This window comes from Triturus cristatus, chromosome 1_2, assembly GCF_964204655.1.
Source record: "Triturus cristatus chromosome 1_2, aTriCri1.1, whole genome shotgun sequence".
NCBI lineage: Eukaryota > Metazoa > Chordata > Amphibia > Caudata > Salamandridae > Triturus > Triturus cristatus.
The window spans coordinates 585,481,062-585,497,158 of record NC_140580.1 but is presented as its reverse complement, the minus strand read 5'-3'; the positions used below and the strand labels follow the sequence as shown (position 1 = coordinate 585,497,158).

The 16,097-nt window shown below is 50.8% G+C and overlaps 1 protein-coding gene across 1 annotated transcript in view; it reads left to right on the top strand.

Moving 5' to 3' along the window:
• ATP5MK (ATP synthase membrane subunit k) overlaps nucleotides 1-16,097 on the top strand; it is a 40,307-nt gene that overhangs the window by 12,709 nt on the left and 11,501 nt on the right. The window contains exon 2 of the mRNA XM_085606688.1: nucleotides 8,547-8,644. Coding sequence (XP_085462814.1) covers nucleotides 8,558-8,644 — 87 coding nt within the window. The 5' untranslated portion in view covers nucleotides 8,547-8,557. The remainder of the gene's footprint in view (nucleotides 1-8,546; nucleotides 8,645-16,097) is intronic.

Here is a 16,097-nt window from a genome sequence, read left to right as displayed (position 1 = left end):
CTCCTTAAGATCATTGCGGACAAAAACGAGGATTTGGAAGCGAGGTCCCGTCGCAACAATGTCCGCGTACTGGGTCTGGCTGAGTCCACCAATACGGGGAAAATGGAAACTTTCATGGAGCGCCTTGTGGTTGAACTGTTCGGGAAAGACTCCTTCTCCTCATCTCTTATAGTGGAACGAGCCCATAGATCCTTGGCTGCCAGGCCTCCGCCGGGAGCCCCGCCGCGACCCATCGTGGCGCGCTTCCTTAACTACAGGGACCGGGACGCGGTGCTGAGGCGAGCGCGTGAGATTGGCACGGTGGTGTATGGTAATGCCACGTTATCCTTTTTTCCTGACTTCACCGCCTCGGTCCAAGAAGCTCGTCGCAAATTCACCGGGGTAAAAAAGAAACTACAGTCCCTGGAGCTGCCCTACGCCATGCTCTACCCGGCGAAGCTCAAAATATCTTGCCAGGGCCGACAACATTTATTTCAAACCCCACAACAAGCAGAAGACTTCCTCAAATCCTATAAAAAAGACGTGGCCGCGGAGACGGCGGGGGGGGGACGTTCGAGGGCACCGTCGCCAATGGAGCAGCAGGACTGATTATGCTGGGACGCCATGCGGGCCGCGAGAGGCCACTGCTGCTGCACATTCCTGGACTATCAGACACACATTCTGGTGAGACACTCCCGATGAACAGGTCAGGTGTTGAGCTGAACTGAACTATTCCATTACTTGTGCCTGGTCACCCGCCTCTGTCCCACATTGTGTTACCAGGAACATACCTGGTTCCCGGTGGGTGAAAGTAGAGAGGGGGAGGGCAGGTTTGGCACCCCTAGGTATCGTCCCCTAATGGGCGAACCCCTATATTCCCCCTTCCGCAGTGTGGGGAGGGCATCAGTTGTTTCCCTCATGTTCTTAGGGATGGTTTTGTTTGTGGAGGGGGGGACGGGGAGGGAGCTAGGTACCCGGCTAGGGGGGTTTGCCGGTGTGGGAGGGAACCGACTCCGGCTAGTTGCTGAGATCTCAGATGTGGCACTGCCAGTTACCGGGAGTCGGGGGGAGGGGACAGTTGTTGTGGGAGTTTATCATGTTGGTGAATTTGAGTGCTACACGACCTCGTATGCTATGGCTCTCAACTGTACATGTTTGGGTATGGGTGAATGGGTGACGTAGCTGATTCGCAGCCCTCTATACAACTGCAATTTATATCCTGGAATGTACGGGGGTTGAACAACCCGAGAAAGAAGAGACAGGTCCTGGGATACCTGGACAGGCAAGGGGTTTCCATTGCCATGCTGCAGGAGACGCATCTCTTACGGGGTGGGTCCCCCCTATTTGCATCCCGCTGGGCTACCTGTAGGGTATTTTCATCCTACTCTAACTACGCTAGAGGGGTTACGATTCTGGTGCGAAGGGGAGTGGGGTTTGTGCCTGAGGGGACTGAGGCGGACTCGGGCGGAAGGTACTGTCTGGTCTGGGGGACACTACACTCACACACGATACTCTTTGCCTGTTACTATGGCCCCAACACAGACGACCCGGCCCCGTTTCTCACACTGTGGGGAAAGATTCAAACATTGGGGGTGGCACATGTCGTACTGGGAGGTGATTTCAACACTGCGATTCGGCCCACAGCGGACAGATCACACCCTCAAGCGTCGCACTACACGCAGACCCAACGCACATTATCCACCATTATTGACGAACATCACTTGATAGACGCGTGGCGATACTCGCACCCCTCGCTCGGACAAGGTACACATTACTCGGCGGTGCACTCCACGTGGGCCCGCATAGATTATATCTTTCTCACGGCGGGTCTCTCTTCCTGGATCGGCCGTACACAACACCTCGCCCGTACGCTTTCTGATCACTCCCCGGTCCTCCTTTCGCTGCGCGTTCCCGTGGCAGTTTCCCCCTTTCTTGGTTGGCGCCTCAACCCGGCTCATCTCCTGGACTCGGTATTTAGAGCGGAACTGGAGCAAGACATACCGGAGTTTTTTGACCGCAATGTGGACTCCGTGTCCAGTATTGCCACGGTTTGGGAAGCCTTTAAGGTTACTGTGAGAGGCTGGTGCATAGCTAAGGGAGGTGGGGTCCTCAAATCCCTGCGAGGGGACCTACGCAGACTCGAGCTCGAGATACGCCGCCTGGAGGACGAGCTGACGCGACTCCCGCGGGGGACTGCGGTGACCGCACAGCTCCGAGAAACGATGAATGAATACACGGAAGCGGCGGATAGGGAGAGTAGGTTTTTGGGGACACCATTTGTGGCGAGGATATATGGAGAGGGAGACAGACCGGGTAGGGCATTGGCCTCGGCTGTCCGCCCCCCTAGATACCGAAATTTCGTGGCCTCCCTACTCGCCGAGCGGGAGATCCCGCAGCGCAACCTCCCGGATCAGCTTCGGGTCCTCACTGACCATTATACTAGACTCTACACCACACATCGGTCGTCACCGATTAACCTACATGATTATCTTGATGACACGGCCATAGCATGGCTGGGACCAACACAGCAGGAATTTCTCCACCATGAAATCGAATTAGATGAAATAAAAGACGCCATAATGTCCATGTCATCGGGCAAGGCGCCGGGCTCGGACGGTATACCGATCGAGTTCTACAAAACTTTCATCCACACACTGGCCCCGGTGCTGAAACAGGTGTACTATACTGCGCTGGAGGAGGGCTCTCTACCGGCTACGATGCGCGAAGCCCTTATCACGTCCTTGTTGAAGCCCGGGAAGCCGCCGGACCAATGTGATTCGTACAGACCTCTATCGCTACTAAACGTGGACAGTAAAATTTTGGCGAAGGTACTGGCTACACGCCTTAATTTACTGATGGAGCGCCTGGTCCTTCCGGATCAGGCCGGATTTGTCCCTAACCGTGCGACTGCCCATAATCTGCGCACGTTGCAAGCTGTGCTGCAGGATATTGACCCACAGTGCGAGGCGGCTGCCATTTTCCTCGACGCCACTAAGGCATTTGATTCCCTGGAGTGGGACTACCTTTTGGCGCTGCTGGAGCGCATGGGCATCCCCTTCAGCTTTCTGAACTGGATCAAGTTGTTGTATACCCGGCCCCAAGCCGCGGTCTTACTGAATGGTGCCCGATCTGCCCCCTTTGCCATCCGCAGGGGTACCAGACAGGGGTGCCCCCTCTCCCCAGTGCTGTTCGCGGTCGCGATCGAGCCCCTCGCGGCTAAACTTAGGCAGCATCACAATCATCGCTCTCTTGTCTACCCAGAGCGTCAACTGCTGGTCGCATTATATGCAGATGACATCACGCTCTATGTGCATAAGCCGCAGGAAAACCTGAATCCTCTGTTACGTGAAATCACGAAATTCGGAGCAATATCTGGGATTCAGATCAATTGGGCGAAATCAGCCCTATTCCCCTTGACAGACAAAACTCTACCGTTCCCCCTGGACTACCCATTGCAGTGGGAGTCGGAGGAGGTTAAATACCTGGGCATCAGGGTGACCAGAGACCGAGAGGCTCTAATCCGAGCTAATTATGGGACGGCACTAGACAAAATTACCGAGAATGTTACTAAATGGATTCATCTCCCGCTGTCCATGGCGGGGCGTGTTTCCCTGATCAAGATGGTGGTTCTCCCCAAATTATTATACCTTTTCACCAACATCCCCTATAGCCCGGGTCCCCACTTCTTCCGAGCTCTTAACTCCCAAATGTCTCGTCTGGTTTGGGGCGGGAAGCAGGCAAGAATTGGGCTGCGCACCCTTATGTTGCCCTACCACCAAGGTGGGTTTGAGGTGCCTAATTTCCAGCGCTACTATGACTGCGCCCAGGGGCACTTTGCGGCCTACTGGCTTCACCCCCCACCCTTCATGGCGCATCTGGCGGTGGAGGACGGATACATGCGCCCTGAGCAACCTTCCGGTTATCTCTATTCGGAGGTCCGTTTGGGAGAACGTGACCCCACTACGGTTGACTGTACGGTACGGGCCTGGAAGCGCATAGCGGAGCGCATGGGGACCCCCTTTCTGTACTCTCCCCGTATGGTCATAGCACACGATCCTCGACTGAGTGTTGCACGTGAGGGGCTCGGTCGCAAAATGCTTACAAAGTTCGCGATCTGCACGTGGGGTGACCTATATCACGAGGGGAGTTTCCGTTCGGCGGCGCACTTCTTTGGCGAGGTGTCCCCGTCGGTAATGGAGACGTTCCTTTATGTCCGACTGCGACAGAACATAAAGGCGGTCACGCCTAATTTCCCGGACGAGCCTGAGGTCTTGGCGCCTCTACATGCTATGTTACAAACGGACACCCCGAAACATGTGGTCTCCATGTTGTATGCCCACGTGCAATCGGCTCCGTCCCCCCCCTCCCTTAGGGCGCGGACGGACTGGGATAATGACCTGGGGAACCCGATGTCGGACGAACAGTGGGAGGAGAGCTGCTCGCATGCCACCGCGGTCACCGGGAATGCACGACTCAGATTAGTCCACTTTAAATATTTGCACCGCCTTTACTATACCCCCGCCAAACTGTGTCGAATCGGACTGCGAGATGATGACCGCTGTGTGAGATGCAGGAGGTTGGGCGCTGGTTTTCTCCATCTGGCCTGGCTATGCCCGGCTGTAGCCGCTTATTGGGAGGAGGTCTTCTCGGCCCTGTCCGTAATGGTCGAGGTGCCCACCGCGCCTTGCCCTGAGCTCGCTCTGTTGGGCAGGTCGCACCCGGTGCTCAAGACGCATCGGAAATTCTTTGCTCTCGGGCTTCTGCTGGCCAAGCGTCACGTGGCGTGTAGATGGGGACGTGGACGGGCGCCTAAATTCAAGGATTGGCTGAGCACCATGTCTACATGGCAGGAAAGGCTTCAGCAATATGCTGATATCTTGCCCCCTAAATCGCGGCCTAGGGACCTCTGGGGACCTCTCGTCGCTTATCTCCTGCGGGTCGCCGAGGGGGAAGATGCCGATGGGGGCGGAATGGAGGGTGCTGGAAGAGTCGACCCCTCGGCCGCGCCCTGTGCAGTCTCTACCCCATAGACCGTTGCGACGGATTGTTTACCTTGACCCTCTTTCTCGCCCTCCTGTTTCCCCCCCCCCCCCCCCCCCCCATCGGGATGGGTGTCCGAGGCGCTTCCCGCTTGCTTGGACCGAGTAAATGCTTGCGGGGGTGCGCGGATTTTTCTGCGCCCACTACATGGATGGGAGGGGGCGGGGTGCCAATTCCCCAGCTTGAGATGCCACCGAGCTTTCCCCGCCGCAGCGCAGGTTGTGTCGTATGTAGCACCAGTTCATGTTCACTACACTGCATTAAGGAAGTTTTCCCCCCAGGTCACTGGCTAGACCAGTTACGGGCAGAGCAACATACCCCCACAGTTGATTCGTACCCGACCATGGGTACGCCTTATACCATGGCTCTGCGCTCACTAGTTTCTCACACCACATACTACGTATGGTGGACACACACTGGGGGTGTACAGTTCTCATTGAAGTTGAAAGTTGGTTTTGATAAAATGGAAAACGGAACCTAGCAGGGTAATTGATTGTATGCTTCTTGCTGTTATCATGGCCATTATCTACCTGACTCACCAGCACTATCGTACTTTCCAACGGCCGGTAGATATAGGTTGTTGGCGACATGCTGCGAGCCTGCCTTACTCCTGTTTAACAAATGTTTTTTGTCTATTGCGCTGCTTGTTGTTGCTGCCGGCCAGGTGACATGGTTGTAGGCAAGAAGCTGTGTATGCTTTGCACTTGGTCAATAAAGGTTTTTATAAAAAAAAAAAAAAAAAAAAAAAAAAAAGGTGTGAAGAGCTCTTTCGGCGACTGTTTGTGGCTGCGAGTAGAATACAGGCAGCTCTACAGATTGATTGAGGTGGAAGGGAGAAATGACTTTAGGGAGGAATTTAGGATTAGTCCGGAGAACAACTTTATTAAGATGCATTTGGAGAAAAGGTTCTTGAATGGTTAGTGCTTGTAGTTCACTAACTCTTTGTAGAGAAGTAATGGCTACGAGGAAAGCAGTCTTCCATGTTAAGAATTGTAGCTCACATTTATGTAGAGGTTCAAATGGAAGCCCCATTAGTCTTGTGAGAACGATGTTTAAATTCCACACAGGGGAAGGTGGTACTCTGGGGGGAATTATTCTCTTGAGTCCCTCCATAAAGGCCTTTATGGCAGGTACTCTGAAAAGTGAGAGGTGCTGTCTATTTTGAAGATACAATCTGATAGAGGTATAGGCTAGGTTGCATCTTTGGAGGTGTAGTAAGTAGCCTATGATGTGTTGGATGGACATATCTAGGGGATTAGTGTCGTTATGGCAGTATACTACAAATCTCTTCCACTTGGCTGCATAGCATGCTCTAGTGGTAGGCCGTCTAGCTTCTTTGACGTTCATACAGTCAAGAGGAAGGTTAAGGTAACCAAATTCTAGGATTTCAGGAGCCAGATCGCTAGGTTGAGCTGAGCTGGGTCTGGGTGTTGGATCTCTCCATGGTTCTGGGTTATGAGGCGTGGAGAGAGGTGTAGTTTTTGGTGCGGAACTACTGAGAGTTCCAGCAGTGTGACGTACCATGGCTGTCTGGCCCAAGTTGGAGCAACTAGGATGAGCGTTGCTGTAGTTTGCGCATCACTAGCGAAATGAGTGGGAGAGGCGGAAAAGCGTACGCAAATCTGCTTGACCAGTTCATCCATATCTCATTGCCTTTGGACAATGGGTGAGGATACCTGGTGGCGAAGTTTGGGCATTTGGCGTTTTCTTGGGTGGCGAAGAGGTCTATCTGTGGTTGCCCCCAAATCTGAGAAAACTGTTGAACTTGTGGATGAAGTTCCCACGCGTGGACTTGTTCTGTCTGACGGCTCAAGAGATCGGCTATTGTGTTTTGGATTCCTGGGACATGTTGGGCTAGGAGAAAAATGTTCTGAGGTAAAGCCCACCTCCATATGCTCTGTGCAAGTTTAGAGAGCTGCAGAGAGTGTGTCCCGCCTTGTTTTTGTTTTTGGATAGAATAAATGGCTGTCATGTTGTCGGTGCGGACTAAGACAGTCTTGCCTGATATTTGTTTTAGAAATGCTTTTAAGGCTAGGAATATGGCTAGTGACTCAAAGTGGGTGGGGGGCGACGTCTGTACTCGCGGCCCTTTGAGCTGGAGTGATGTCTTCGACGTCGGAATCATCTGCTTCGGAGGCGCTGATGATGGCTTCCTCGACGCTGCTCTGGAACATCGACGCCCTCTTGAAAGATGCCAGGGATCGAAGATGACGAGCGCGCCATTGTTCTTCGAGCTCGTCAGTCCCGGATGGTCTTTTTGGAGCGGAAGGAGGCACAAGCTGGACAGTCTCTGGCCTCGTGCTCCGGTGAGAGGCAGAGGTTGCACACCTCATGTAGGTCAGTGTGGGGAAACTTCGACCCACATCGAGGACACTTTTTAAATGGCGTCCTTTACATGAGCCAGAGATGAGGCCCGGGTAGGCCCGAAGGCCTTTGTCGACGACCGGAATCGAAGACTTCGAAGTTGAAGGGTCGCGTGTGGCTGGAAATGCGATCGAAAACAATACCGTCGAGATGGGAAGGATTGCGTGTCGAAAGAGAAAACCGTTGTCGGTTCCGAACTGGAACGCGAGAACACATCCGAGCCCGATGGCAGAAAAAAACAATCTGAGGATGGGGAGCCCATGCGCACTATGATCCAAAGGAGATGTCACATACCTTGTGACTTCCAAAGACTTTCCAAGACAAAAAACAAGTGCAAACATCCGGGCCCAACATCAGATGGTGATCTATGCACAGTGTGTAATCTGCAGCTCATATGCCTCGAACACATGTTTTCCTCCTCTGATAATTTCTCCATACTCCTGAACAGACTGCTGTCACGTGCATCCTAAAAGGGGGTGGGTGTTAGTGAGTTAGTTGGGTTTCCAAAACCACTGGTTACCGGGATTTAAAAATCAGACTGACTCATTGTTTTAATTGAAAGAACACAAACTGCGATTTCATTGGAAATTTGAGTACCTCAAAAGTAAATTTATTTTGTGTATAAAGAGAAACAGAAAAGTCTGAGTGTTTACAGTGAAGGCATTTTAGCTCTGGTTAATTTGTCCTGCAATTTGATACGCCTCTGCCCCTTTCGGTAAAACAAGTATTAAATGGGTAATAGTACAGCATTTCAGGATGACAAAAACTGAGTTAATAGAGATCGCGATTACAATACAAGACGTCACACAAATACATTTCAGAAAGAATCCATTGAAACTTTACAATGAGAAATAATCAACTAACCAGAGTCTTTGAGCACTAGGGCACTTAAGCTGGTCTAATTCCGACATAGTTTTTCATATTCACAGCATGGTGCATTCTTTAATTGTAAAAACTCCAGAAAAGCAAAGCAGAAAGTCGGATATATTTTACCCTTGCTTCAGTTGCATACTTCAAGTGCTGGCAAAATGCGTCTTGTTGTAATATTCGGAGGGAGCAATGAGAATTGGTACTTAATAAGTAAAATGTAAATTGCATTTAAATTTAGTATGGTTGCTTGATAATTTACAACACTTACTGTAATAATTTCTTGTTGTTTTCAGAATCTATAATCATGGGAGGCCATGATGCTGGAACACACCACCAGTTCACTGGAATCCAGAGATATTTCAATTCGTACACAATAATAGGCAGAAGGAACGTATGTATCTTGCATTATGTAATGAAGATGCTTTTTGCTTTTTTAATGGCTCATTATTGAAAGTTTTGTATACCATGAAAGACAGAAATTAGGAACATGTACACTTCCAAATGCAGTGGATGTAGCTACTTACAGTTTTGCACATAATCATGTCCGGCTGAGTGAACAGGGGACATATCCAATTAGTCACAAACTGTTTACAAAGAAAGTGACAAATAGCAGAGCATTGCATGTGGGGTGCACTTAAGATAGAATGACCTTCGCACGCCATGTGCAAGTGAGGGCGGTCAGTTAGCGTTGTTGCTTGCAGGGTGCACATTAGGGAGTGTAACCAGTGGTGACTGCCTTGTCTCAGTGATCGGCGCCGTTGCAGCAACACGCTCAGGGAGGGACTCTGGGAGGCAATGGTGGGCAGTCATCGTCACGGCGGCCGCAAGTCTGAGTCCGTTCCCAAGGCCAGTAATATGACATCCCATCCTGTAATTTGTGTGCCCTGTCTGGCCTGATAGCACCGTCGCTGCATAACGTCCTCTCCAGCCAGCGCCCGACAGCTGAGCTCAAGCTACCACACAGGTATCGAAGAGAGGAGAAGCCGCCTCCATTGCATCGCGATTGCTCACTTTTTCAGGGCTAGAAACAGGTAAATGAATTTCCCAGCTTTGTCCGCCTTTAAGTAGGGGGATTAGGCTCAGCAGGCATGTTTCTGGAGAGTTGATGTCGTACCTGCCCATTATATGTTGGATGCTGTAGCAGACTTAAGTCCAAAATGCCCAAAGTGGAGTGCACTGCCACGTCCAGGGGTAAAAATCTGCATGGTCAGTCAAACCAGTGTGTCACAGTGCCAAATATCCTGTGCAGCCGTGAGTGGGGGGTGGGGGGGGGGGGGGAGGTCAAGTATGTGCAGTGGCTATAATAGAACTGTAACAATGTTAGGCACATGTTTCTCAAGATCTGGGATGCAGCTCAAAATGTGGTGCCAGTCTGAGCCCGAAAAATCAACCTGTAAATCCTGACTCGAGCAGTGCCATAGTCTGGGTAGCGATGGGCCCTCAGTCTGCCCAGTGATCTGTACACTCTTGTTATCCTATTCTTTGTGGAACTCCACATAAGCAATGTCTGCAGGACAGGGTTAGTGGCAGTTTCCACTCCCGAATCGCCCCACACACCACCTATCTTTCGAAACACTGCATGTGCCAGAAACTTCCCTGGCGGGATAGTGTGCTCCTCACATAGCCCCACAAATGTGGGGGTGGCCCTGGGTCATGATAGAAGTGCATCTCCACTGCGGTCGATGAGCCGTCTCCCAACCTTTGTGAAGTTGGTCAAACACCAAAGAGGGACATCCGGTGTGTATGCTGCTGTGTTGCGCTTATGTCAAAGATATTGAGATCGACAATATCTAACCACCCTAAGCAGAAGTGGTAGCTGCACTCTGTGGTAGGCCATCCCTAAGACGTCTGTGTAACAGCAAGTGGGTCAACTTGGGCCATAGGTACGCCGTCTCAGGCTACGCCTCCAAACCAGTCCATGTCATTGGCTATTGTAATTGTCCCACTAGTTAGTACAGCTTGTAGTACGGCACCCCTAGATCTTAGACCTCCATGGGCAAAAACAATTGTCCCAGGGCCACCCATTGCCTGCCTGACATCAAGGCAGCATTGAGTTTGAGGTCCCAAGACATTGGTCAGGGCACTAGCAAGGGATCGTTGGTGAATAGGTACAGCAAGGCCACCGTTTTCACTAATGGTTGTACTGGAGCTGCATTTATGAAAGTGATGGCACTGACATATTTTTGGCTAGCGTGTTCTTTCAGTGACAATTGGTTAAGAGTTTAGTGTACTAAAAACACAAACGGTACTTTTAAATGTACGCGAATAACGCCAACAGCAACCTGAAGACATCTTCATGATGTGATTTAGTGTGCGCAGATGTGTGGACTCGAGAGGTGTTGTCTAATGAACATTGCAGTGTCTCTTTGGTACTGTTGAAATTGTAGGTGTGTTTTGTAATGAAATCAGGATGGTTATCTGACTACATCAAAGGATTTGCCATGACTCCTTCACTGTACACTGGCAGCACTCCACTATCTACTCATCACCCATGATTCTTAAAGTAACTTCATGTAATAAATGTTATCCTTTTTACAGTTCTTTCTTTTGGCTTTATAACTTCATTTTGAGCTTCAAAAACTAGGAAGGGGGGGGGGGGCTAGAGTAAAAGATGGCATACATATAGTCTGTATCTCCTGGAGTTAAACGCTGAGTAGCGGTTTGGCAGGTACCAGTGACAGCAAGCAGCTTCTGTGCTGGGAGGACCTGTTCAGTCCCCTATCAATGTTCGCCTTGAAGTATAAATTATATATATTGACATATTAAAGATACTTAACTTCTAAGGAACAAATCCATTTTTAGATACTTTAACTCCCTCCACAAGGTGAAATGAGACCAATCTGAAAGGATACAGCTGCTACAGCACTACCTTTTTGACTTTGGAAAAGCGCACAGTGTTGGGATTCCCAGTTCCAGACCAGCAAAACCAGTATCCACTGGAGCGAAGAGAATATCTAAACACTCCTGGAGGATATATTCACCCCTAGTCGCTAAGCTAATAGAGGGTAGAATGAAATCCTCAGGGAGGGAAGAGACCAAGAAGAACCACCAGAATGTCCGGTCGCACGAGGAACCACAGACTGGGTAAACCTGCATGAAATGAACAGAAGACACATACGTTTCAGGAAACGTAAGGACAGAGATATAGACCTAGAAGATGTATGTGTAGTAAGGTATATGCTTTCCCAAACTCACCAAACCAGTGTCAGTCCAGGGTAGTAATCAGGTCTCTCTAGATAAGAAGAGCCCAAGCTGCGGTGAGGTTGAATCTTTTCTGGGGAGCTCGTGTTCCGCACCAAGGCAAGCAAGAGAGTTAAACTAATCCCTCCTCACAAAGTCAGGCGACGAGTGTTCCGTGGAGGGAATAGGGCAATCGCTCCTCAGTTAAGTCGTGGTCCTCAATCTGGCAGGTCAAAAGTAAAATAAAAATAAACAGAAAGGACTGTGCTTGTCCAATTATCAGTTCGTTTCACACTGCTTTCCGGATTTAATTGTGTGCATTCCGTTACTGACATTGTGAGAGCGCTTGCTCTAGAACTCGTAGGTGCACAAATGAAGTCTGTTTCTCTAAAGTAAAGAGCAGCATGACTCCGCGCGTCCAAAATTCCACTGCGCTAATTTAGAGCGACCAAAGAAAGAAGTACTTTGAAGTGAATGAGCTGCTTCTCGCTCGTTCATACCGTGCGCGTCGTAGCGCTTTTTCGAAATGTTAGCGCGTTATAGCGCGGCAACCCAACAATCCAAAACAAGTTTCAGCGCTCCCTCGCGCCATTTTCTCGGATCTCCAGAACCAGCTTGACGATCATAGGAAAGTGAGATGGGGAGAGAGGAGGCACTCTGCAGCGTGCCTTCACATAGCCGCTAGGAAGAAGGAAAGGCAGTTTCCAGCGCGTTCTCGGACTGCAGGTAGGCAGAAGGATTCACCACATCACGGGAAAGGCGGCAACTGTAGGAAAGATTCCCCCAGTGAGAGGAAAACTCTGATCCCAAAGGTCCAGGCAGGGGTGTTTCGATCTCGAGACTCGAACAGGAAACAAAAGGGGCGTGGGTCTTACTAAGGAAGAAAAGCCAAGCACCTGAGAACGGGCGTTGGCTGCATTTATACTATGAGCGGTCAGCTGACAAGGATTCAGGGCAGTAAGGGAAAGCATACAGGGTGGTGACCATTGCAATGCATTATGGGAGAGGTAGTTCTTTGAGTGTTGGTAGTACCTAGTGAAACGATCCAGGAAGCCTGGCGGTTGACACACCGTGCCTAACAAGCACATAAGACAAGCATTTGCAATGCAATAGGTCTTGCAATAATTTAGTTTGAGCTATTGGCATTGCTAAATATTGCAACATCAATTGCTACAAAAGTCTATAAATTGTAGGCCAAAAAATGTTTTTTTTTTTTTAAGCAATGGTGGCATGCTGCGCTTTAGATGAATATGTTTAAAAGTAAAGTGCACCTTACTGCGATTGCTACAATAGTTAATTGTGGATGCGTTAACAATTGATGTGTGCACTGATGGCTGGTGGTGTGTGTGCCGGTAGAAATTGTGCACTGGTGGTGTGTGTGCCTGGTGGAAGCGTGCACTGACGGCTGGTGGTGTGTGTGCCTGGTGGAAGCGTGCACTGACGGCTGGTGGTGTGTGTGCCTGGTGGAAGCGTGCACTGACGGCTGGTGGTGTGTGTGCCTGGTGGAAGCGTGCACTGACGGCTGGTGGTGTGTGTGCCTGGTGGAAGCGTGCACTGACGGCTGGTGGTGTGTGTGCCTGGTGGAAGCGTGCACTGACGGCTGGTGGTGTGTGTGCCTGGTGGAAGCGTGCACTGACGGCTGGTGGTGTGTGTGCCTGGTGGAAGCGTGCACTGACGGCTGGTGGTGTGTGTGCCTGGTGGAAGCGTGCACTGACGGCTGGTGGTGTGTGTGCCTGGTGGAAGCGTGCACTGACGGCTGGTGGTGTGTGTGCCTGGTGGAAGCGTGCACTGACGGCTGGTGGTGTGTGTGTGCCTGGTGAAAGCGTGCACTGACGGCTGGTGGTGTGTGTGCCTGGTGAAAGCGTGCACTGACGGCTGGTGGTGTGTGTGCCTGGTGAAAGCGTGCACTGACGGCTGGTGGTGTGTGTGCCTGGTGAAAGCGTGCACTGACGGCTGGTGGTGTGTGTGTGGCTGGTGAAAGCGTGCACTGATGGCTGGTGATGTGTGTGCCTGGTGGAAGTGTGCATTGGTGGTGTGTGTGCCTGGTGGAAGCATGCACTGACGGCTGGTGGTGTGTGCCTGGTGAAAGCATGCACTGACGGCTGGTGGTGTGTGTGTGTGGCTGGTGAAAGCGTGCACGGCTGGTGGTGTGTGTATGCCTGGTGAAAGCGTGCACGGACGGCTGGTGCTGTGTGTGTGTGCCTGGTGAAAGCATGCACTGACGTCCGGTGGCGTGTGCCTGTAGAAATTGTGCGCTGGTGGTGTGTGTGCCTGGTGAAAGCGTGCACTGACGGCTGGTGGTGTGTGTGCCTGGTGAAAGCGTGCACTGACGGCTGGTGGTGTGTGTGCCTGGTGAAAGCGTGCACTGACGGCTGGTGGTGTGTGTGCCTGGTGAAAGCGTGCACTGATGGCTGGTGGTGTGTGTGCCTGGTGAAAGTGTGCACTGACGGTGTGGTGTGTGGTTGTGTGTGTGGTTGTGTGTGTGGTTGTGTGTGTGGTTGTGTGTGTGGTTGTGTGTGTGGTTGTGTGTGTGGTTGTGTGTGTGGTTGTGTGTGTGGTTGTGTGTGTGGTTGTGTGTGTGGTTGTGTGTGTGGTTGTGTGTGTGGTTGTGTGTGTGGTTGTAGGTGTGTGTGTGTGTGGTTGTGTGTGTGTGTGTGTGTGGTTGTGTGGTGGTGGCGGTGTGTGTGTGTGGTTGTGTGGTGGTGGTGTGTGTGTGTGTGGTTGTGTGGTGGTGGTGTGTGTGTGTGTGGTTGTGTGGTGGTGGTGTGTGTGTGTGTGGTTGTGTGGTGGTGGTGTGTGTGTGTGTGGTTGTGTGGTGGTGGTGTGTGTGTGTGGTTGTGGGGGTGTGTGTGTGTGTGTGTGTGTGTGTGGTTGTAGGTGTGTGTGTGTGTGTGGTTGTGGGTGTGTGTGTGGGTGTGTGTGTGTGGTTGTGGGTGTGTGTGTGGTTGTAGGTGTGTGTGTGGTTGTAGGGGTGTGTGGTTGTAGGGGTGTGTGTGGTTGTAGGGGTGTGTGTGGTTGTAGGGGTGTGTGGTTGTAGGGGTGTGTGGTTGTAGGGGTGTGTGTGTGTGTGTGGTTGTAGGGGTGTGTGTGTGTGTGTGGTTGTAGGGGTGTGTGTGTGTGGTGGTGTGTGTGTGGTGGTGTGTGTGTGTGGTGGTGTGTGTGTGTGTGGTGGTGTGTGTGTGTGGTGGTGTGTGTGTGTGTGGTGGTGTGTGTGTGTGTGTGTGTGTGGTGTGTGTGGGTGTGTGGTTGTAGGTGTGTGTGGTTGTGTGGTTGTAGGTGTGTGTGGTTGTAGGTGTGTGTGGTTGTGTGGTTGTAGGTGTGTGTGGTTGTAGGTGTGTGTGTGGTTGTAGGTGTGTGTGTGGTTGTAGGTGTGTGTGTGTGGTTGTAGGTGTGTGTGTGGTTGTGTGTGTGTGGTGTGTGTGGGTGTGTGGTTGTAGGTGTGTGTGGTTGTGTGGTTGTAGGTGTGTGTGGTTGTGTGGTTGTAGGTGTGTGTGTGTGTGTGTGTGTGTGTGTGTGTGTGTGTGTGGTTGTAGGTGTGTGGTTGTGTCACGGGGCAGCGAAGGGGACAGAAGGAGAAAAAGGCACAGAATCACAGGGCGGCGAAGGGGACAGAAGTAGAAAAATGCGAGACTTATTGCCTATGCCAATGCTTGTGTAATGTGTAAACAATGCGCTTTCAAAGTGAACACTGGCATAGCTCTAAAGATCGCTAGCGCTCGTGACTTGCATCTGTGTCTGTTTTCAGAATGTAAAGATTCAGAGAAATGCCCTTAATCACAGTATGGGAAGCTTCCCACCGCGGGAGAAACCTTGTTTTCAAGTAGAAAATATGTTTGGTATTACTATTAAGCCTTATGCTGTGTTCTCTTTGTATAGGTTATATTTTCAAAAGTAAAAAGTCAACGTGCAGCAGAGAAAAAAAATAGCACACTTAAATTTTCAGCAGAGACACAAACAAAAGGTTGTTGTATTTTATTAACCCTTCATTTAAAGGACAACCTATGTGTGGATATGCGGATGAAAGGCTGCGTGTCTTTTTTTGTAGTGGTTTATTTGTTATATGATTTTTGCAGATTAGAAAGGGAGCTTGTCTTTTGTTTCTAGTTTATGTATTTTATTTGCTAGACAGTCGAGGGGTGGTCTGAAAAATGTCACCCGCAACCCAAGGGGATTTCAATCAATTGTGGAATGTGTTCATGATGTTCTATTAGGGTAATCCACATGCGAATTTTCTGCTGCTCGTGTGCTCTGCCAAATGAAAAACCCACTATTAGCCATGGATGTGCTGCGGTTTGAGCTGGTGGGTGTAGGAAATGGGGCCCCCGGCCGGCCAGGGCTGGCGCCCCAGCCAGTCAGAGACCACCACTCCTATGAAAGGTCGACCCCTGCTCGCCCTCTAGGTAACGCGGCGCGGGCAGCCAGGCCTATCTCGGAGGACATGTGAAGCATTTGCGCACGCACCCAGCAACAACACCCCAGGCCCACCACAAAGGAAACTCTACACAAGGTATTGTATAAAAATAGCCTCTGTATTATACACCACACATTAAATAAAGACACACACTTTACAAGGTGCCCACAGGCACGGGGAGAATTTACAAGGGATTATATATACAGGGGACAGGGCCACATGGACCACTGTCCGGAATCAGCACTTTGTAGGA